General features: G+C 37.2%; 1 protein-coding gene across 3 annotated transcripts in view; it reads left to right on the top strand.

The window, feature by feature from the left end:
- The window catches only part of LOC118735453 (E3 ubiquitin-protein ligase Ufd4), an 88,954-nt gene extending 67,406 nt beyond the window's left edge, over positions 1-21,548 (top strand). For 2 of the 3 annotated variants that reach the window (XM_036465211.1, XM_036465209.1), the window contains exons 6-10: positions 8,442-11,996; positions 12,910-13,163; positions 14,397-15,572; positions 15,649-16,652; positions 19,770-21,548. In XM_036465211.1, the coding sequence (XP_036321104.1) occupies positions 8,442-11,996; positions 12,910-13,163; positions 14,397-15,572; positions 15,649-16,652; positions 19,770-20,052 (6,272 nt within the window). In that variant the 3' untranslated portion in view covers positions 20,053-21,548. Of the gene's footprint in view, positions 1-8,441; positions 11,997-12,909; positions 13,176-14,396; positions 15,573-15,648; positions 16,653-19,769 lie in introns of all 3 variants that reach the window. The other variant, XM_036465210.1, reaches the window with a different exon arrangement.
- Positions 21,549-23,137: the final 1,589 nt, after the last annotated feature.

The following is a 23,137-nucleotide window of genomic DNA, read 5'->3' as shown; positions in this document are numbered from 1 at the left end:
CTGTTTTCACTCAGAAACGGCTGGACGGATTTAGACGAAATTATATTATTAATTATACTTATCGCTTATACGGCTGATTAGCATTGCAATATGTCTTAGAAGAATGTTGCCACCTGTTTAAAAAGCTATATTAAATTTTGGCGTTTTATCGTAATGCGGGTCCACTAGTTTCTCCTATTGTGTGCTTGTGTGTGTGTTTCTTGACCAATGATTTTATTATCTATGAAGCGGACACTTAAAACCTCTATCGGATTTCCACAATAACCGTGTCTCTAGTTCGACATATAGTACTTTTTAATTTCCTAAACTTTTTGTAACGTTTTTCTTGTTTTGCGAGGAGTTGCAAATCTAATAACTAGGGAACGGATTTTATGGAAATTGCCTTTTTTTCTGCTAAAGAGATAGAGTACATCCGATTAGGGATGTTCACGATTTAGCTTTCCCTGATTCCATATATACACATTTAATGTTGCTTGTTTTTGCCTTTTTTTGCCTATTGTACCTTTGAAAAAGTGATTATAGCGAGGAAAAAGCCCTTATTCTTAATAATATAAAAGTTTCAAACGTTGCATATTTAAATTGGGAGCCACATGTATTAACTCACCTCGGCGCACGTTTAGCACATTCAAAGCTGTGTTAAAGCCTGTTCTGTTACAAAAAATAAAAAAATCAAGTTGACAATAAAGAAAATCGTTGAATAAATAAAGAAGTAATAAGTGGTCATATGAATATTACTCATACGCCATGTACACCTGAAAATATCTCGAAATCTTATCCATAGAATAAAAAATTAACTAGATTTTCGGAATCAGCGAGCAATTGAGAAAACATCACTCAGACTACATGCAACACATCGCACCCTTGCCTCATACGTAATTCTTGCAAAGGTGGGAGAGAAGCACAAAAACTGTTCCAAAGTCTCATTCTCTCTAAGACAGGTTGGGCAAATGGTATTGTCATGTACGCCTATCTAAGCCATTTGTATGTGGCACGTCTATTGACCAGTTAACAGTCCAACAATATGACTGCAGTCCCGTCTGCTCAATGAGAGCAAAACACTAGATAGACCTGAAATTAAGGGCAACATGAGTTTGAAAAAATGCCTAACGTATGCAACCATTTGTTTTTTGAAATCAAGTACAAACCATACACTCGTACGTACACGTGCTATAGAAATTATGAAAAAAAAATGTGAACGTACTTGATTTATGTGAAATTATAAAAGTGTGTTCGCTATGCAAAAAACTTGTACCAGTTGGTACCAATTGTTACCAAATCGTGTTGGGTTGGCCAAAAACCCAGTAAAAGAGAGCTCAATTTTGGCAATTCATTTGGAGGGGAAGTTGCAAATTCGTGCTGGGAAAATTTTTGCCAGTCAGAATTTGCAAGCAGGATTGCGGCACACGGTTGCATTTTTGTCAACATCAATTTGAATCGACAAGTTCGTTAAATTTAAAAATGATCAATCTTGTTGCGATTTACTAATGAAAGAAGTATGAAATATTTGTTTATTTAATTAATTTAATTATTTCCAAACATTTGAAATGTACTCGGCTGAAAAGGCAGTATTCGTAATCGGAACGCAGTCGACACCACTGTCGTTATGGGGAATCCGGCAGTGACTTCCACAAAGAAATTGAAGCGTATGTTGAAGAAAGTCAGAATAAGAAGAAATATACGTCTAGGTCCTGTTTTGATTTCCACCTGAAATAATTTAAACAATTTATTATGCTCGAAATGCAACCGTGGACGCCAGCGGCCAGTGAAACTTGCAAATGTTGGATAATTCCTGTTCGCGCAAAACGTAGTAAATTTCTCTCTTTGGGAGAGTAATATTACGTTCAAATTGGCCCCATTTAACTTGTTAAATGAAAAAAGGCTTTTTTGTAAAACACAATCGTCCACATTGAGCATTTCGAGTTAACTTTGACGGTTGATTTCAAATAAATGGCGTGCAGGGTTAGAAGTCCGGCAAGCTTAAATCGGAGTAAATTACATGAAAAATCGTAGCAGAAAATAATGTTCCTTAGTAGTATTTTTATAGGTCGCTCGTTTACTGGAGATCGTCATAATCCAAAGAGACATTTTTTTCAGTTAAGTATGCAAAAATGACTGCCGATCCTTATTTTATATTCGCCGAAAAATGCGTTACGCTATCCTCTAATTGTTTCCCTGGAACTTTACCCTATAAACAGTGGCGTATTTAAATATTTGCCGCCCCTAGGCAATTCATAACTTGCCGCCCTTTTTTCACGAAAAAAAAATATATATATATATATATCAAATATGATTGTTATTGTCAGTGCTTTATTACAATATAGTTCGTTAATAATGAAATACATAACGGAATTAACAAATTCGACATCAGCATGGATAAGGTATTCAACAAAAACCCTCTTTCAAACACTTCTTTTTCACAGTTCTTTACGTCTTGATTTTTCAGCTGCGAATTCTCGGATAATATCTTCACAATCGATAGATAGAAACAAATCTTACTCTATAGTCAGCAACGCAAGAGCATTCAGTTTGTTTTCGCTCAATGAAGATCTGAGATAGTTTTTCACGCGTTTTAAAACAGAAAACGATCTTTCTGCGCTACAATTGGAAATAGGAATTGAAACAAACATCCGCAACGCAATTTCAACATTAGGGTAAGAGATCTGCAGATTATCCTGTCTCAGCATTTTCAACAGTTCCAGAGGAGAATAATTTAAAATCCTCTTTTCGGTGCAGTATGCCTTGAAAAAGACCATTTCATTTCCCAAATTTTCCTCAAGATCTTGGGTGTAGTATTGGCTCAATATGATGGATTTTTCACGTAATTCTTCGTTGCTCAGATGTTTCATATCAGTGATGAGAGAAAATTTCGAATAGATTTTTTGATACGCCTCACGTCTCCGTGTCAATTCTGTCAAAGTACGGTCCAAGATAACGTTGAATGTGTTGACACGAAAGTTGTCTCGGCCACTCAATTGGATACTATTGTCCCTATTTTTACCAGGTTGTAGATTCTGATTCCTTCGACGCTGCCTGAGTGTTTTGTATTCCTGAATTGTAGAAATAGAGAGAGCTTTCTCTTCATATTGATCGAATTCTTCGCGAGTGTCAGACACAACTTTAATGAGTCCGTTGAACAAAGAGATCACTTCAGAAATAGTCGTAAAGTGCAGCTGAATCCAAATAAATTTTTTTCTTTTAATTTAGCTGTCTTAAATTTTGCCGCCCCTTAATTCTGCCGCCCTAGGCTTCAGCCTATGTTGCCTGTACGATAAATCCGCCACTGCCTATAAACCTTAGACTCTGCAATCTCTCTTTAGCCAAAGTAAGGAACCAAATGGATTTTTAATGACAGAGTTATCATCTAATATTTCAAGGAAGTGTTGCATATTTTAGCGAAAGAGTGGATAAAACTATCTTTAAAATACCATTTCAACTATTATTATCGTGGCCAGAACGATTTGAAACTCAATAGCATATCTTATGGCATCTTCACTCGCCACAGTTCTGGCTATTTGCTTATCATAATAAAAATGATACAGTGAAAATCAATTTAGTATAATGTGTAGCTCCCTAGCAACTGATTAAAAATTCAGTAATATGTTTGAAGCTAAATTCTCTGATGAATGTCGCGCCCCTATTTGTTTGTCCGCCACTGTGTGTATTACATATGTATGTATGTATGTACAAACGAGTATACATATATAAGGCCTCGAGAGCAGAAGCGGCCTAACCCAAAAATTTTGTTTGTACTTAACTACTTAAAATAGTTTCAAGTGTGTGCGAGTACGTTTAAATTTATACCTAAACAAATAGAAGTCCTAAATCAGTGAATAGTGTCGGTAATGCAGTGAATAGGAACATATACAGATTTTTTTCGAAGTTTTAATTAATTTTATCATTGCTATGGCACAACAAAAATATTCAGAAAATTCTAAGATATTCGGAATTTTTGCGGGTGCTACCCCTAAAATGGTTACCTTTACTGAAAAAGTAATTCCCTAAAAATGTTGGCCCAATTAATCATGCCACAAACGTGTCGAAGTTGAGTGGTAGCGGCAGCCAAGAAATAAAAACTACACTAACAAATTATACTCACAATGGCAATCAGAACAAAACAAATTTACATCAAACACATCATTTTGACAATCAGTACAACCGCAGCGAAAACCTAAATTCGCCAGTATGATGGGTGTGCTGTCAAATCAGTAAAAGCAAAAACAAAATACATGTAAAGCGAAGAAATCAGCTGATCTAACAACACCACCTTGTATAAATTCGCCTTGGACAGTATCACTTTGCGTCAGTGCTGTCTTTGGCTAGCCACCTTATTCAGAGTTGCAGATGTGGGGATTTCTCCCCATTTTGGGATTTCTGAAACCATTTGGGGATATATTTTCTCGTTTGGGGATGTGTGGATTTGATGGGGATTTTTGTTTGGTTTAAAATATTCATATTGAAATTAAAATACATATATTTTACTGCCTGCCCTTAAAAATTTCTCAAACAAAGATTTTCTTTGTCAAAGTGTTATTCGAGGAAAATGCCTGGTTTAATGGCTTTCGCTGAACACACAATTTTTTCTCACTTCATTACACCAAATTGTAAAAGGATCGTTGTGATTGGCATTTACCGAATGGACTGCATATATTTCTGATTTCCTTAGTGTAAAAAGAATTTTACAAAATGGCAAGCGCAAAAAAAAATGACGAACTTACAGACAGCAAAGGGAATAGGAACCTTGGGCCGTTAATAGTTGTTAAATAGTCTCCAAAAACCATAAAAAATAAGAAACCGCTTTACGTAAATAACCAAATGATCTCATATATATCTGTGTTCGTATGGAAAAGTAGCTTATGTCGAAAGGCCGGTTTTAGTATAATGCGGCATCCCCTTTATTTTTTAAACGACAAGGAATTTTTTGATGAGACTTTAAAAGAATATTGACTTGCTAGTACCGGAACTATTTTTTGCACGTTTATTAGCTAAAAGTTGTTTAACGGCTTAGCGCCCGTAAATCATTCGCAATCGTATGCTGCGAATGCCGATTTATACTAAAGCCAGCCTTTCGACATAAGCTACTTTTCCATACGAACACAGATATGTACACATATACAACTGTGAAAATTTGTAATATAAAAGTATTCAAAACTGTAATTAAAACGAAGTAACAGAAATGAGAATATATACTTTTTTTATTTCTTACTTAAGGGGATTTAAATGGGGATTTAGAAGAAAAATGGGTATTTTTTGGGGATAACTGCGGCTCGATATGGGGATGCGCTGTACAAAAATTCTGGCAACACTGACTTTATTAGCGGCCATTGCACGGTCACTCTTGTGTAAAAACATAGCATGATGCCAAACAAAATTATTTCTGTTCATACCCATTCATAAATAAATGGAAAATAAGTTTGATTTTGTTTTGTACCTTTAAACCACGATGAATGGTTCATTATATCAACACGTTCGTGGCACGGGTTTGTCTGGTTCAATTGAGTCAATATTAAATGAGAAATAAATATTTTCTCCTTATATGCAACCATTTCAGGTTGCACCTCAAAAAACTAAAAAATTTCTTGCACATGGAAAAGTAGATCGACCAGCCTACAACAATAGCAACATATAAGAAAAACTCGATCAAAATCTTGCAAAGATAAAAAGCAAGGGCCACTCTAATGTACATATTATTTATGAATGTATATAGATATACATATTGAATGAGACTTCTTTCAATTACATATTGCTGTTCATTAATTTTTCCGACTGGGTGGTAAGATGATTTATTTCGCAACGAATTTCCATCATCCCTTGTAAAGTTTGGTTTGGAGACAAACCTCTTTCGGCGTTGTGCCATCTTCAGTGTCATTTTCCGAAAAGAAACCAGACCAAAAAGTGAATTTTGAATTTTTTTCAAGTTACGACTTTTTGAATTTCACTGGGGCCGCCCATATTTATAAGCTCATAATTCTGAAATTATTTTCTTTCCATTAGACTCGCTTGAACTACTTTTTAAGAGTAAATTTTTGACGTCTTAACCCATTATTGATAATGCATTAACCCATTGGTAACCCAGTTTTTTGTAATATCTTATGTTAAGTTAATTTTATTTTATTATTATGCAAGTTATGAATAATTTAACCCATTTACGACTTTGACTTAACGCACTGATGACCATATTTTAACCCATTAAGGGCCAATTTTTTATAGAATCTTTGACCAGCTAATTTTGTCAAAAATAGGTAAGTTTAGGTTACAATCGAGAAGAACAAGTCCTTTCGTTTTGAGGATAGCTTTATAAATGAATTCGCAATACTTAGAACTAAGTTAAAAGCCATAAAATGTAATAAGAGTAACAATGTGTGTATTTGTTGTAATCACTAGGAAAGAGCATGAAACACAGGGGAAGTCATTTATATAGAGATCAGTTAGATAGGAAATAGATACAAAAATTTACGTTTCAAGAAAAATTTGTCAAAAAAGTCGAAATTATTTTTAGTTTCGTTTTGATTCGTCTATGAACATGCCAAATTATGTTTTAAATTTAAAGAGATTTACAAATTAAGCATACAAAATATCGAAAATCAAGTAATGTATCTAGTTAAAAAGATTAATTAATTAAAGAAATTTTGTAAAAAAAATAAATTAAAATTAAAAAAAAAATAAAAAAATAGTCAAGACTTTTCAATATGTGGGTGTCGTCGTATAGTTATGACAAGCACTATTAAAAGGATTTCGAGTAAGCAGTTTTGTAACCCATTTAATTGTAGTAAATTAAAGTGAAAATTTGAAGAAGCTACGACTTGCGTTTTTCCATACGAAGTATGTTCGACGATTTTTTATATAGAGAAAATGAGCTACACCTCGCCAAAAAAATTGCCAAAATCTACGGCATGTCGTAGCTACTTCAAACTGGCACTTTAATGTACTAAAATTGAAAACGTACTCAAAATCTTTTTAAATATCTAATTGAAAATATCTATATTTGTATGAAGAAACTTAGATTTATTCGGTTTTTGCTAAGCAATAAACTACTTTTATTTTATTTTATTTTTTACGTGGGTGTCTTATACATAGTGATACTCAAGCATGCATAGGTTCGATTAAAATGGATCCAAAAAATTTGTTCACCAGTTTTTAGAAAAATATTTTTGGATCTATCCTATCTAATCGTTTTTTCGAAAAAACTAAAAATTGCGGTTATCTTCGTACTTGATGCACTTATGTATCTATTAACAGCTTGACTATTTTTCATTCGATTTTAAAAACCATAACATGTGTTGGAAAGAGGATTTATAGACCTTTAAAACGATGTATAATAATATATTGTTAGACTTAGCTTGTTGGAAGTTTTCATCGGTTAAATTTTAATAAGCCCCTATTTTTCTTGATTTTTTACACTTTGACCATCACTGATTTCAAAAATTTCTATGAAAGTCGCCAAAAATGTAGTATTTACTTAAAATAACATTTATTGTGGATAATATTGGTACCTCCTTAATGCGATTGCATAAAAAATTTCAAAAAATTATGCAATTTCAGCAAAAATACGGCCTTGAATTTATATGTGTATGTACCGGACTTTCAGATTTCGTGACTAGTGTGGCCAAGAAATTCGATAGTACTTATCTACCAAAAATGTATATATATATATATATATGTATATATACAATGTCTCTTTAGCAAAAAATTTATTTTTCATGCATTTTAGGAAAATAGTACATACATATAATATACACGTATCTCAAAAACTACTTCATCGATCTCGGCCATATTTGATATACACATTGTACTTAGCCTCTTTGTATATCTGGTCTTGCATATTTTTGAAATCGGACAAATAAAAAACAAACAAAATTTTGGTTGTTGGTTTTATGGATATGGTAGATTTTCAACCGAGGAATTCAAATTTATTGAAAAGTGATGTCATATTAGTATCGTCGGTTTTTTGAATGGGAGCTTTTTTCGGATTCACTTAACATCCATTGACGCGCTCGAATGAATTATATCATCAAACAAAATTAGATTCGAAATTTAGGGTTTGCGCCACTCGGTTAAGTTTAAAGTTAATTAATTTTTTTTTGTTAAAAATAAAATAATTACAATTTTATGTTTGTATTTGCTTTGCAACAAGCAATTATGTGTTTTCTCACGAAATTGCCATCTCGATGCGAACCCTTTTCACATTTATGTAACATGCTTCTAATGCCCTCCATCCAATCCTTTTCCCTTTCCTAACTTTGTACACAGCAAAATAATTGATTATGATTTGTTTGTTATAAGAACATTTAAACATTAAAATTAATTACTACCACCACCGTTGTACGTTCACTGTTCAGTACCCTAACTTTAGCGCCATAGCAGAAATATTTAAATTTGCTAATTTATCGCAAACTTCAGCGGCTATTTTCATTATTTTTTTTTACATTACTATACCATTGCAGAAAACCGTGGTGAATTTCTCGAAAAGCTATTGCGCGCTCGTTCAGCCGTGCGTCCGGGCTCACCATCACAGCCTATTTTACCAACAGTTAGCGTACTGCGTTTAGTAGTTGGCAACTGGGTACTCCAGTCACAAAAACCAAATCAATTACAAATACACAACACTGAAGGTCATCAAGTGACCGTACTGCAAGATGATTTGCCCGGTTTCATATTCGAGAGCAATCGTGGCACCAAACACACTTTCACCGCTGAGCACACACTAGGGCCGGACTTCGCTTCGGGCTGGTCAACGGGCAAGAAAAAGAAAATCAAGACTAAGACCGAGGTGCAAAAGACACAAGTTAAGAATTTAGCTCGCGATATCTACAACAAATATTTCAAAGCCGCTCAGGCTGTGCCACGTGGTGCTGTCGCCAAGCTCACATCCATCGTAAAGCAAATCGAGGTGGCACTGGAGGAGCAGCGTTTATCGCCACACTCCAACTGGCAGGACAAATTGCGCACACCGCTAATGGAGCTGGCGCAGCTGCTGCACGAGGATGGTGTGGTTAGCGCCTATGAGATGCACTCGTCTGGCCTAGTTCAAGCGTTGGTTGCTGTGCTCTCCAAGAACTACTGGGATAATGGGTTGTCACGCAGCAAAATTAATAAAATGCTAAAGCAACGTATTAATATTTTCAAACAATGTGTCTTCGATGCTAAACTACCGAGCGGCGATATGCGTAACACCAACACTACAGCCAGCATACTTGTACAGAAGTTGGTCGCAGTTTTAGAGAGTACCGAAAAGCTACCCATCTACGTGTACGATGCACCAGGTGCCAGTTATGGCCTACAGATATTAACTAAACGTCTGCGGTTCCGCTTGGAACGTGCCGCCTGCGAAACGACACTATTCGATCGTACTGGGCGTACACTGAAAATGGAACCACTTGCTACAGTTGGCCAATTGGCCAAGTACTTGCTAAAAATGGTCGCCAAGCAGTGGTACGACATGGACCGTTCCACTTATCACTATTTGAAAAAATTGCGCGAGCATCGTCAAGGTATGGTCTTCAAGCACCACTATGATTTCGATGAAGAAGGTCTTATTTACTATATTGGTTCGAATGGTGGCACCTGTGAATGGGTGAATCCTGCACAATATGGTCTAGTGCAAGTTACCAGCTCTGAAGGCAAGACTTTGCCATATGGCAAATTGGAGGACATACTCTCGCGTGATAGCGTCTCTGTGAACTGTCATACTAAAGACAATAAGAAAGCTTGGTTCGCAATTGACCTCGGTGTCTATATAATACCCAATGCGTACACATTGCGCCACGCACGCGGCTATGGACGTTCAGCTTTGCGTAATTGGATGCTACAAGGCTCGAAGGATGGTGTCATTTGGACTACACTCGTTACACACACCGACGACAAGAGTTTGGTGGAACCTGGCAGCACTGCCACATGGCCAATAGTGTGCGCACCCGACGAAATGCAAGGTTTCCGCCATATTCGCATACAGCAGAATGGTCGTAATGCGTCGGGACAGACGCACTACCTCAGTCTGAGTGGTTTCGAGATCTATGGGCGTGTGGTGAGCATCTGCGATGACATTGGCAAAGGCGCCAAGGAAGCCGAGGCGAAAATACGCAAGGAGCGCCGCCAAATACGCGCCCAACTCAAACACATTACCACAGGTGCACGTGTGGTGCGTGGTGTCGATTGGCGTTGGGATGATCAGGATGGCTGCTGCGAGGGCACCGTCACCGGCGAGATACACAATGGTTGGATTGATGTGAAATGGGATCATGGCGGGCGCAATGCGTATCGCATGGGTGCAGAAGGCAAATACGATTTGAAATTGGCTAACTGCGATAATTTGTCGATGTTCGAGGGCGGCACATCAATAACGCCGGCCACGGCGACGGCAACAGGTGGTGGTGGCACAACAGCAGGCGGTGGGGTTGGTGGTGGTAAGAAGTACGAGAAGGGCGGCACACTCACATCGCGGAAGTCGAGCTCGACACCTTCACTGCCGGAGGCCACTGAAATCAATAGGAACACAGAAGTGCCGTCAGATCAGGCAGCATCCGCTGATAACTTAGCTTGGAAACAGGCGGTGGACGCCATAGCCGAAAGCGTTTTTAGTTCGGCCAAAACCCAAATGCTTTGTTCAACTGTTCTCTCCAGTGGCGATGACAGCAGCTCGTCTGGCTGCCCAGCAGGAAGCAGTGGCGTCAGCTTGCTGCGTGAGCGTGAAAACATCGCCGATTTATCGGCCATTAACAACTCGACACAGGCAATCAATGCAAATGTCGTCTCTGATTTGGCCACAATTACTGAAAACTTGGTATTGACTGAGGCAAATATGACCACTATGGGCGGCAACACAGTGAGTTCGTCTGCAGGATACGGAGGCAGCGGTGGTGGCAGCAGTAGCCGCAATGCTTTGGCAGCTATTTTTGGCAATGCCGGTGTTGTTGGCAGTCAGAGTGGTGTCGTTTCGAGCACATCAGCTGCTCCCACAAATATTACTGGAAGTTTGCTCCGTAGCGTATCGTTGCAGCAAGGTGATGAACCAAAATCTACAAATATTGAGGCAAATAATAAAATGAATGCCAACAATTCAGTCAGCGCCAGTGGTAGCATGGGCAAGGGACTACTAGTTAATTTACGCGCAAACACATCAGCTGGGCAGCGTGTTTCACAATTTTCGTCAGAGGCTTTGGAGATGATTGATAAAATGCGTGATGGCGTTGATATGATACGAAACAACACCAATAATATTCTTTCATCCGATATACTATCACTTTCGGCTGCAAATTTAATGACATCAGCTGTTAAGTTCTCCAATGTCACGGGTAAGCCAGAAGGCGGAAACGATCAGTTTAATACTAGTTCCACGGACAACTTGGGAACTTCGGTGGTCGTCGATTGCAGCGCAACAGCGGCAGCTATAGACAAAACTGGACAACCGCCACCCGCATTGAAAGTCGAAACAGAGAAGCGTATTAACATTGAAGTGGCCGAATACAAAAATCTTGCCGGCGTTCCGAGCGTCACATTGTCCACAAATAGATCATCGAGTGTTAGTGATCACCAATTGCAACAGCAACAACCACCGGCACAGGCTGTTGAAGTGGAGCAGCAACAAGCGAGTGATTTACAGGCTGGTGACAGCGCTCAACAATTAGGTGGCTCGGCCGATAGCGTCAATGTTTCTGTATCGAATCAAATGAGTGTCAGTGTGCCCAATCTTACTACCACATCTGTGTCGGAGACCACTTCGCAATCCGAGGTAACCAGCCATACTGGGCTTTTAGAGACTTTTGCCGCAATGGCTCGCCGTCGCACATCGCAAGGCACCACTAATATACAGAACAACCAGATGATCAGCTCCAACTCGAACTCGAATGAGCGCAATAATCAGAGTGTTGGCACAAGTTCTTTCTTCCCTCGCGGACCGAATTCTGTGACGAGCCTTGTGAAGTTGGCGCTGTCTAGCAACTTCCATTCGGGCCTCTTGAGCACCGCTCAAAGTTATCCGAGTCTGTCGTCAAACAATGCTGGTATGAATATATGTATATGTATATATATATTTATTTATTTTTTTAATTGTAGGATTTTATTAAAGACTCTCTTAGAAAATACCTACATAAGGCTGTGTGCGAGTTGACATAAAGTTTAGTACCTAAATTGGAATTCCATAGGAAATTTCAAACACAGCTTCTGAAATTTGCATTCAATCGCTGTTGATAAAATAATAAAATGTTTGATATTGAGGCAGCTTTTGGATTGTTCAATAATAATGTAACTTTACAGCAGAAACCTTTAAATTTGACAATTCAATTTAGGTTGAAAAGTATACTTGCAGAAAATATTAATTCTGCCTATACCTGCAGTACCTGCGAGTAATTTAGAATTTTTCTTTATTGAGGTAGCAATTTACAGGGCAATTTTGGCTACTGTCTTTCCTAAGACAATTGTCAATTCTGGCTACGAATTTGAAAGCTCTTTTCTGTAATTGAAAGATCTGCTAACGACGTCTTTGCCTTATAAATAAAATAAGTTTCTAAAAACTAAATGAAATTAAAAACTATATTATCTTTTTAAAACAATAAAATGTAAAAATTTAGATAAACATAAATTAAAAAGGAAAAAAAATCAAACATTTAATTAATTCCTATAACTTAAATGAAATACAAAAATATATTTTCTTTTGAGAACAATAAAATCTAAAAATTTACCGAAAATTAAATAAAAAAAAAGAAAATGTAGAATAAGTTAAACCAATGATATCTAAAAATTTTAAAAAGATTCAATTAAAAATCGGCAAAAAAATAAATCGAAAAAAAAGAAACAAATGCCTGTGAGTCGAACTCGTATACAGCCTAAGTTGAAAAGTACTTTTATAGTCCATAGCTTTAAAACATGCAACAAAAAATACCTTCACTCGTTTTATAAATTCAATTGACAATTTAGGCAACAGTGGCGGTTCAAATAATGGCACCAGCGGCAATGGTAATTCCACAGCCGGCCAACAAGTGCAAACATCTATTAATCCTGCTCTAACGATGAGTCTCACTTCAACTTCAAGCGATAGTGAACAAGTTTCGTTGGAAGATTTCTTAGAAAGCTGCCGTGCGCCAGCTTTACTTGGTGATATGGACGATGACGATGACATGGACGAAGACAATGACGATGAAGAGAACGAAGACGAATACGAAGAAGTTGGAGTAAGTCGATTGGTAATTTTGTTGCAAATTTCATGCACTTTTACACCTTGTTTTATTTGTATATATGTAATTCCTTACACTTGTGTTTACGTATGTATGTATGTATGTATTTATGTAGAAAGTTATTTATATCATATATGCGGAGGTAGGCAACTTATGGTGATTTCGTATCTACCAAAAAATGTCGCATTTTCATTGCTCCTTTCCTTTTCGTCTTCGGTTCTAAAATAAGGGCAGACGACGAGAATGTTTTGTGCTCGTTTCTTAAAATGTCACACTCTTGTAAGGCGAAAAAGGCACATTCTCTGCCCTGTGAAGCTTTATGTCTGGGGAGATGGATGCCCTGAAAATGAGATGGTTGTTCAAAACGACAATATTATGAAATGCCTGAGCTAGACAAGGACTTCAAGGCAAAAACAAAAGGCATGTTGGAGGACAGGGTGGAGTGTAACATCAAACCCATTTTCCACCGCAGATGGGCAACATTTTTTGGAAGAAACGAAATCACCATTAATTAGTTCAAAATTTTCAAAACTATTTTTCCTATGCACGGAAATACTTTAAACTTTTTTTATTACATTGCACATTTTGCATCAATTCTTTATCACATATCATATCATATCGTCGTTTAAAGTACAAAACTGCGTATCTGCAAAACCTCGTAACTGATATTTGTACCAAAAAAGATATTTGCTCACCGGAAGCTCCTGGCATATAAAATGTCGTTCTTAGATATAAGAAGAGATAATTAGGGATACAAGAGAGAAATGGTTTGAATCAAAACAAGTTTTACCCCCTCATATAAAATTTTGGCCACCTCACATACGAGGTTTTGCATTTTCTTGATACGCATTTGATTTTGCATTTTCTTGTACTTTAAACGACGATATCTATGAGTTTACAAAAACGAAAAATTACACTGAAGATGGCACAACGCCGAAACCGGTTTGTCTGCAAACCAAACTTGACAAGGGATGACGGAAATTCGTTCCAAAATAAATCAGTTCTACATTACGTATGACAAGCTCCTGCCTTTAGTGCTGATGAATTTTCGTTTCCGACTTATTGCATAAATACATATGTATAAGAATAGTCTAAGCACACGATATTGCAGAAAAATGTCTAATTAAAAGAAACTATTTCACGTATTGAAATCTCTAGAGCTGACAACTTCTACTCTACAGTTTTGTCCTTTCAACGCTTACTAAAACTTGCCATTCTCTCATTATTTAGAACACATTATTGCAAGTAATGGTTTCTCGCAATCTGCTAACCTTCATGGACGACGAAACACTGGAGAATCGTTTGGCTGGAGTGAGTAAGCGCAAATCGTGGGACGATGAATTCGTACTCAAACGACAGTTCTCTGCACTTATCCCAGCTTTTGATCCCCGCCCTGGACGTACCAATGTCAATCAAACATCAGATTTGGATATACCAGCACCAGGTACGAGCGCTGAGGCATTGCGTCAACACGAACATGTACCGCTACCACAGCCGGTATTGTCGCTAATACTGCGTGGACCTAGCATAGGTGGCGTACCCGATGTCGAGATTGAGTTAGGTAATAGTGATTGGACGATATTCCGCGCCGTACAAGAGCTCTTACAAGTTTCACAGCTAAGTAAGACGGATAAGTTCCGCAAAGCCTGGGAACCGACTTATACCATTGTCTATCGCGAAGTGACGCCACAAGAATGTTTAAGCACAGGTGTTAGCGGCACCGTAGTTGAGTGTGATGATGGGCCGAATACACCAGTGGTGTCATCGAAGAGTGGCGCCTCCACGCTCTCCCCCAACTCTCCCATTCGTGGCGAATTTACAACTTCGGAGAATGTTACCTGCTCAGTGGATGATGTCTTGCAACTGCTTAGTCAATTGAATGCACTGAACCAAAAAGAGACTGCCACCGAAAACACGACGGCGGGTGCCGAAGCTACCGTGCTTGGAGGAAACTTGCCATCCGAGCTATTTATGAGCAAGAAAATAACCAACAAGTTGCAACAGCAAATACAGGATCCATTGGTTTTGGCTAGCAATGGCTTGCCCAACTGGTGCGAAGATCTCAATCAGGCATGTCCTTTCCTGTTCCCCTTCGAAACGCGTCAATTGTACTTCAACTGCACCGCATTTGGCGCATCGCGTAGCATTGTTTGTCTGCAGTCGCAACGAGATGTGACTTTGGAGCGACAACGCATGCCCGGACTCAGTCCAAGACGTGATGATCAGCATGAGTTCCGCGTTGGTCGGTTGAAGCATGAGCGTGTTAAGGTGCCACGCAATGAGAACTTGCTAGAGTGGGCCATACAAGTGATGAAGGTGCACTGCAATCGTAAATCGGTGTTGGAGGTCGAGTTTGTTGGCGAAGAGGGCACCGGGTTGGGCCCAACATTGGAGTTCTTTGCACTGGTAAGCAATTTGCAAAACATACTGTGAATAAATGTGAAATATAATTCTAAAAAAATATGTTGTTTTATATTTAAAGGTTGCAGCCGAATTGCAGCGCACCGATCTCTGCATGTGGCTTTGTGATGATGCCGATCAAGAACTGAACGATAAAATCAGCGAGCAGAGCAAACATCTCATCTCCAACGAAGACATTAAGCCTATCGGCTACTATGTAAACCGACGAGAAAATGGTCTTTTTCCAGCTCCATTGCCACAAAATTCGGAAATTTGTGATCGTGTGTCAAAATACTTTTGGTTCCTTGGCGTATTCTTAGCAAAAGTGCTGCAGGATATGCGTTTAGTGGATTTACCACTTTCGAATTCGTTCCTAAAACTTTTATGCCACAATAAAGTGCTTTCGCGTGGTGTACATCAAGTTCAATCGAATCCTGTCTCCGAAGATCTAATGACCTCATCTGTAGTGTCAGAGGACTCCGAATTGGCGGAAACTTGCTCGAAACTGCTAGGTGGTGTTGGTAGTGGAAATACCGAATATAACGCAGGCAGCACCTGGTATGACGGCATCTTAACTTATGAAAACCTCGCCGAAATCGATCCCATACGATATGAATTCATTAAAGAGCTGCAAGATTTGGTCTCACGCAAACAAGCTTTAGAGGGTGATGCTTCGCTAACGCGCGAACAAAGGCGTGATCAGTTAGCGGCACTGAAATTACGTACTAAACAAGATGAAGAAGTCGATCTACAGGATTTGGCTTTGACGTTTACCTATTTGCCCAGCTCATCTGTTTACGATTATCCGTACGTTGAGCTCATACCAAATGGTGCCAACATTGATGTGACGGTGAATAATTTGGAAGAGTACTGCGATTTGTTGATAAGTTTCTTACTGCAAGATGGCATTGCGAAGCAATTGGAAGCATTCCATCGTGGCTTCTGTGAAGTATTTCCACTAAAGAAATTGGCTGCTTTCAGTCCGGCCGAAGCGCGTATGATGATTTGCGGAGAACAACATCCGCAATGGACTCGTGAAGATCTCATCAATTACACAGAACCCAAGCTTGGATACTCCAAGGACAGGTAATTGTATTTAAAGCATTAGTAAAGTGTTCGATCTAATTTATAGTTAAGCCTATATTCAAGCATATTTCCGTTGACGTCGCCCCTGCGTTTAAATTGTTGTTTCTATGTATGGACCATTAACTTAACTATAAAATGTATAGTTAAATCACTAGTTAAACATAACTATAGAAATTTCTCTAGTTAATTTTAACCAATGATAACTGCGTTTCTTATTTCGCATTCGTGACATATATTGAAACGATGAAAGAAAGTGATTGACAATCGTTTCAATGCAGTTCTTAACGACGGATTTGGCAGTCGTTACTATAATCTTTTGGATAATACCGATAAATGTGAATAACGCTTTGTGCTTAGACTTGAAAGTGTTTTCGATAAATTTCTAAAAAAACTGACGGTAAAATTAAAATTTTTAATAAGTGCAAAAAGTAGCCATCTCAGAAGTGGAATATTTTTCGTAGTACCATAATAATAAAACAAGATAATGCTTTCTCAAAACGTTTTGGTTTATAACACTGTGCGACAGTCGAAGCCAGCCCGGGCTTCGTTAAAAATTTTTGAAAGTATACCCATCCTTTAGTAAAAAGCTCAATGGGTCTGCAAAAGTTAGCTCGTAATTTTATTTTATGGCCTACTAAAGTTTTATTTTCTCGGACTAAGTAGTTTTAAAAAAAGTACCATAATAATAAATGCGTTCTCAAAACGTTTTGGTTTATAACACTGTGCGACAGCCGAAACCAGCCCGGGCTTAGTTAACATTTTTTGAAAGTATACCCATCCTGTAGTAAAACGCTCAATGGATGTGCAAAAGTTAGCTCGTATTTTTGGCCTACTAATGTTTTCATGCCTCGGCCTAAGTAGTTTTCAAATAAGTGTAAAAAATGGTTAAAATAAATGTCTGAGCGAAATTAATGGTTAAGACATATATAGTAAAATTTCATGGGAAATATTTTCGAAGAACATTTAAACCCATGAGGTCTCGTCTGAAAATGTCGTTTTGACTCTTACTTCAAGAAACCCAACAAAAAGCAAATTTGGTAGTGGTTTAGTGTTTTATTACTGGAAATGTATACTTTCAGAAAATATTAGCAAAGTCTGGGCTGGTTTAAATTGTCATAAAATTCTCGCACAGTGTAATAGAAGGAGGTTGGGAAAGATGTATTTTAAGAAAAATGTATTTTATGAAGATATATAAGATACGAGAGTTGCGAAAGAGATGGCACATACTAAATTGGTAGGATAAAATGAGAAAGAAAGTAAATTACGTATCATTACCGTACACCAGTATACCGGCGCTAACCAGAAGTCTCATCGTGGCAAGAGCCACCGGACGGTTCACTAGGGCATCCACCGATGATCAGCAACCCACCTGCAATAGAAACACGTCATTGGCACCAATTAGCAAGACACACCGACTGACGTGCTATGTTGAACTCAGCCAAATTCGCCTAGGTGGTTATAGCGGAAATGAAAAAAATAATTGGGGGGCAACCAACATAAAATATCAAAACAGCGAGTCTACTTAACCGGAACGACCCAGGGTTACATCTGGCCAAGGCCTGTAAAAATATTCTCATAAAATCCATCTCCACCAAAAAATGGAGAAGAAGCTCGGCCAAACACATAGCAAAAGTGTGAGCGCCAAGATATTACAAGGGCTGAAAATTCATCATACTGTTTGGAGAGTCTTTATGCTGTTACAACAAGGCGATTCCAGTTGGCAACAAGACTTGGTTTTTCCAATATTTACATGGTGTGTTGCCAAAAATACAAATATTTCGAAATTTAATTTTAACCGCAGTTAAACTTTTTTGATAAAAATTATTAACCTATTTATAAATGAAATAAAAAATACGAGGAAATGATAACAAATATAACTACAAAAAGGAAAAATTATAAATCATTTTATTTAAGACAGATTTAAGGAAATGATAACTGTCTTTTTCAACCAAATTCATGTTATATGTTGTTTGCTTCTAAAATTTGGAGAGTAAAAAATCATACGGCCACCTTTGGCATGTAATGCCGCCATCGACCAGCGGTGCTTGCAGGTAGTCTCATTTTGACAGCGCGGTGAGTTCGCCTTCCGCCTTTATTGTTTTTCAGCTAATATGCTCTGATTTGTTTCACATTAGGCATGTTTAGTTGAAATGGAACCGCTGCTGGCGCGGATGTCAAAATAAAAAATATATTCGACATAAAATTCATGTTTTCTTCCTGTTTAAAACTCTTTCAAGAAGAATATTATCAAAACTTTAATTTTAGTAACGTAACGTCACGCCAGATACTTGAGCTGATTAAACAAAACGCAGAAAAGATTCATATATTTAAAAACTTGGAAAATTAACCTAAACATTTCCGATATTACTAGAAACTTTTTTATACAAATCCAATAAACATTTAGGTTTGAGCTCAACTTGAGATTAGGTTGAGAATTAAGGTAATTCTTAAATCCCCGACGTTGTACCTCAAGTGGAGGATCATAGCGTTCTCAACAAAAAGGGCATTTTTCTTTGTATGAAAAAAGGACTGTTTCTCAAGTTGAGAAAATGCTAGTTTTTAACTTGAACTCCAATGTAATTCTCCAATCGGTCTCAAACATATCATTGAAATACTGAAATTGAAATAGTAAAATACCTTATACCCAGATAGGAAATACAGTGACTCATACAAATTGATTGATTTTTTTTAATATTCGTAATGTCTTTCGAGCTATTTTTTTTTTGTTATTTTGCTATAAAAATGCCACCCAAGCTTTAACCAAAAACATATACATAAATCACAGTTTCAAACTTTTTAAAAAATTTTCGAAAATTCGACAAATTATGCAGTTTTTATAGCCCATACAATTTTAGTCTAATAAAGTGCAAGTGTTAAACGGCTGAAAAAGCCCATAGAAACAAATTTTTCTCGAAAATCATTACGATAATTAAAAAAAAAAAGATTTAGATGAAATTTGACACACGGATCGCCCATAACTGTCACCTGTTTAAAAATTAAATTATATTCTGGCGTTCTAACGCCTTGCGGGTTCACAAGTCTCTATTATGCTAAGCAAAAGAATAATTGAATAATTGAACTTGTGTTTTAAATTTTAACTTCATTCTTTATTTGCAGTCCTGGTTTCTTGCGTTTCGTCAACGTCTTAATGAGCATGACTGGGCCCGAGCGTAAGGCGTTCCTGCAATTTACCACAGGTTGCAGTAGTCTACCACCAGGCGGTCTAGCCAATTTGCATCCACGTTTAACCGTTGTACGTAAAGTAGATGCTGGCGATGGCAGTTATCCATCGGTAAATACATGTGTGCATTATCTAAAGCTGCCCGATTATCAAACTGAGGAGATCATGAAAGAACGTTTACTGACTGCAACAAAAGAGAAAGGATTCCATTTGAATTAATATACATACAATATGTGTTTCAATATTTTACTTACCTCTCTATATATTAATCTTAAGCATTTGCCGAAATTTCAAATTGGGCGTTAACATTGTTAGGGTGTTTCTACGAGAACAATTTTCAGTTGATGGTGATAAAAATGTTTTATCTTTTATTTAGTTTTTTTTTCTGCTGCTGAGTTTTTTGTTGTATAAAATTAGGATGTGTAACTTACACATATACAGATACTATATGCAAACATTAAAAAAAAAAAAACAGAAAAATTTCGTAAAATAACACATGGAAGTCAAAGTAACAACATGTTTAGTTTGTTTTGCTCCCGAAAGCGTGGATGTGCAAAAAGTAATACAAAAAATGTATGTAAAAAGTAAATAGAGAAGAATACCAATCGAACCAACCTAACAAGCAAGCTAGTTTCTTCCAATGAAAGTGAATGAGGCAATGATTGAAAGTTTCCTAGCTACATGACCTACATTGTTTTAAAACTATATAGATAAATAGTGATAAGGGGCTTAAAAAGGCGCCACAAGCAGCCAACAGAAAACAGTAAATACTACTAAAACTATACAAAAAATAACAGTAGCTCATAATAGTATGTACATACATATGTTTATTCATTGAAAATTTAATTTACTTGATGAAACCGTAAATACCCATGCATACATTACTACAATATTCGTACATACATGTAAAATCAATTACAATACAGATTTCAATATTCATACGATTGCATATTTGTGTATTATTGCAACAAAGAAAGCACTTAAATATTTATATAATTACGTAACGTATGTAGCTCTTTAGAAACAAGCGACGTTTTTAAGTGAAAATGTGAAATACTAGAAAAGCGAAAGATTTAGAGAAGATTCATTAAGTTTGTTAAAAACGCGAATTGTCGGCTACCCACACTAAAAATTTAATTTGGAAAACATATGCATAATTAAAATGGAAAATTTAAATGAAACGGCGTTTACTTTTGTCACACTTGTCCTGTTGGTAGAGGAACCAATTCATATGCTTGCTTCAAGTTGGCAATTAAATATAATGGGGTTTGATAAAACTTCTTTATAACTTACATACATTTATTAAAAATAAAAAATATGTTAATCTTTGCTGAATGCACAGTTGAAATCGTTTTTATTATAAGCAAAAATTAGCAGGGAAATTAAAAAAAAATTTAGTTTCTTGGGTTTCACTTCACGTCTGTTTTTGAAAATGAAAGCTGAAATGGACAGATAAATATTATTGAAAGAAATATCCACCAAGCGCATTTGATTATAAGCCACATAGCTGTGTAACTATCAAACAAATACATACAACATTTCAAGCTTTAATTTTTTGTGTAAGCGACAAAAGCGCTATGGAGCACTAGCGAGCACCCGGGGAACCGAATGTGTGCGAATACTTAAAACAACTTACACGCCAGCATCAACTACACACAGTAGATAATTTGAGGCCAAAAAGCATTCCTAAGAGTCAAGAGGACTTTCTCCTTTCTTTTTTTGTATAGAAAGGCTTCCTGAAGGGCTTTTGGAGGAGTTCTTCTATAGCAGCTTTTTTAAATATGTTTTTTGGCGCTTTAAGCGCATACTGAAATACATTTGTAATGCTTAACAATATATAAAGTTGTACACTTGCGTAAATTGCAAATAGGAAAAGCAGTTCTAGAAGGCATGCAGGGAAGCACTTTTTAAAGCTCTTGTTGGCCAAGCTTTTTAGAATGACTACGTAAGGCCTACCTAAATTATCTTCTCTAGGTTACAGCTATTGAATGAATATGTAATTTAAATAAAAAATGACGATACACAAACGAAAAATCAATAAAATATTCACACCTAGAACACACAGTGCTTATTCAAATAAAAGTATATTGATATGGAAGAACATAAAACAAGCGAAATCAACTGAAGCTACATACATACATATAGAAGCAAGTAAAAGCTATGCTTGTAAAAAATAAAAATTAAAGTAATTGATCACATGTTGTTAAACATTTTTCTGACTAATTTAAAGTTACTCTCTTGAAGCAAATAAATTCTTAACGGTAGAAAAAAATATTGAAAGGTATTATTAATTATAGCACAGTGGGTAGGCATGTCAGTGGAAAAATTACATCGATGTATTTCATTGAACAAGAGAGTGTGAAAGGTTAGATTCGTGTGAATGATATCCGCCAATTGATTTTTTTTTTTAATTTGGGGGTCAAACTCACTTCTCTTTTTTGTGCAATTGAAAAACTGAAAAGATAAATTTTATAGTCGATTACGGATGGCCACCGAACTTTAGTTGCGTTGCCAGTGGTCGAAAAGGTATTACAGATGGCAACTGCATTTTTGTGGTTGCAGCGAAAACTTTAATAGAGAAAATTTATTTTTTTTAACTGTTTCTGCAGGTTATTTACACTCACGCTTTTATTGTGGGTACTTCAAAATTCAATTATCTTCATGTTTATAGCACTTAACTTTAGTTGCTATTCATAATATACAGTTTCCTTTCAGTGTCGTTAACCATCGGCAACCCAACTGAGGCTGCGATGCTATCCATAATCTACCCATTAGAGCTTTATTTTTCACAGGTAAGATTACATTTTGGAGTGCAATAGGGTATAGTCGTGGAGCCTTGGGTCACGGCAGAAAGAGTCAGCTTCGGTGGGGCCACTCTGTCTTATTCGGTTTAAGCGCTCATTGCGTCTGTTCACCAGTAGGTGCGGCTGCAAGTCGGTCGCTATATAAACGTATATTCGGTTAAAAACCGCCGCCGTCTCAGTAATGGAGAATACGCTGGGTTTGGGAACCGCCACGTAAGACCCTTCAAGTGTCATTCCCACGACAGCCGGTTCTACGTACCGGAATCACTCGGGTTTTACCCGACCAAGGGCTGTTAATTCGGCGATCTAACCCCGTTTAGGTCGGCGAAGTATCTCAGAAGTTGTTCGTCCATAGGGCTACATTCGCTACGTTTTCTTCTACTCAGGGCTGGCTTCGAGTCAAACCCAGGGCCAGAAACCTACACCTGCTGTGTATGCCAGAGACGACTACACCACAACTCCACCTCAGTCGAGTGCAATGCTTGCGAGGGGTGGAGTCA

Source organism: Rhagoletis pomonella, unplaced genomic scaffold, assembly GCF_013731165.1.
Source record: "Rhagoletis pomonella isolate Grant_MI unplaced genomic scaffold, Rhpom_1.0 Rhpom_scaffold_00003, whole genome shotgun sequence".
Lineage (NCBI taxonomy): Eukaryota > Metazoa > Arthropoda > Insecta > Diptera > Tephritidae > Rhagoletis > Rhagoletis pomonella.
Note: the sequence above shows the minus strand (reverse complement) of the source record. Positions and strands in the feature narration are given on the sequence as shown.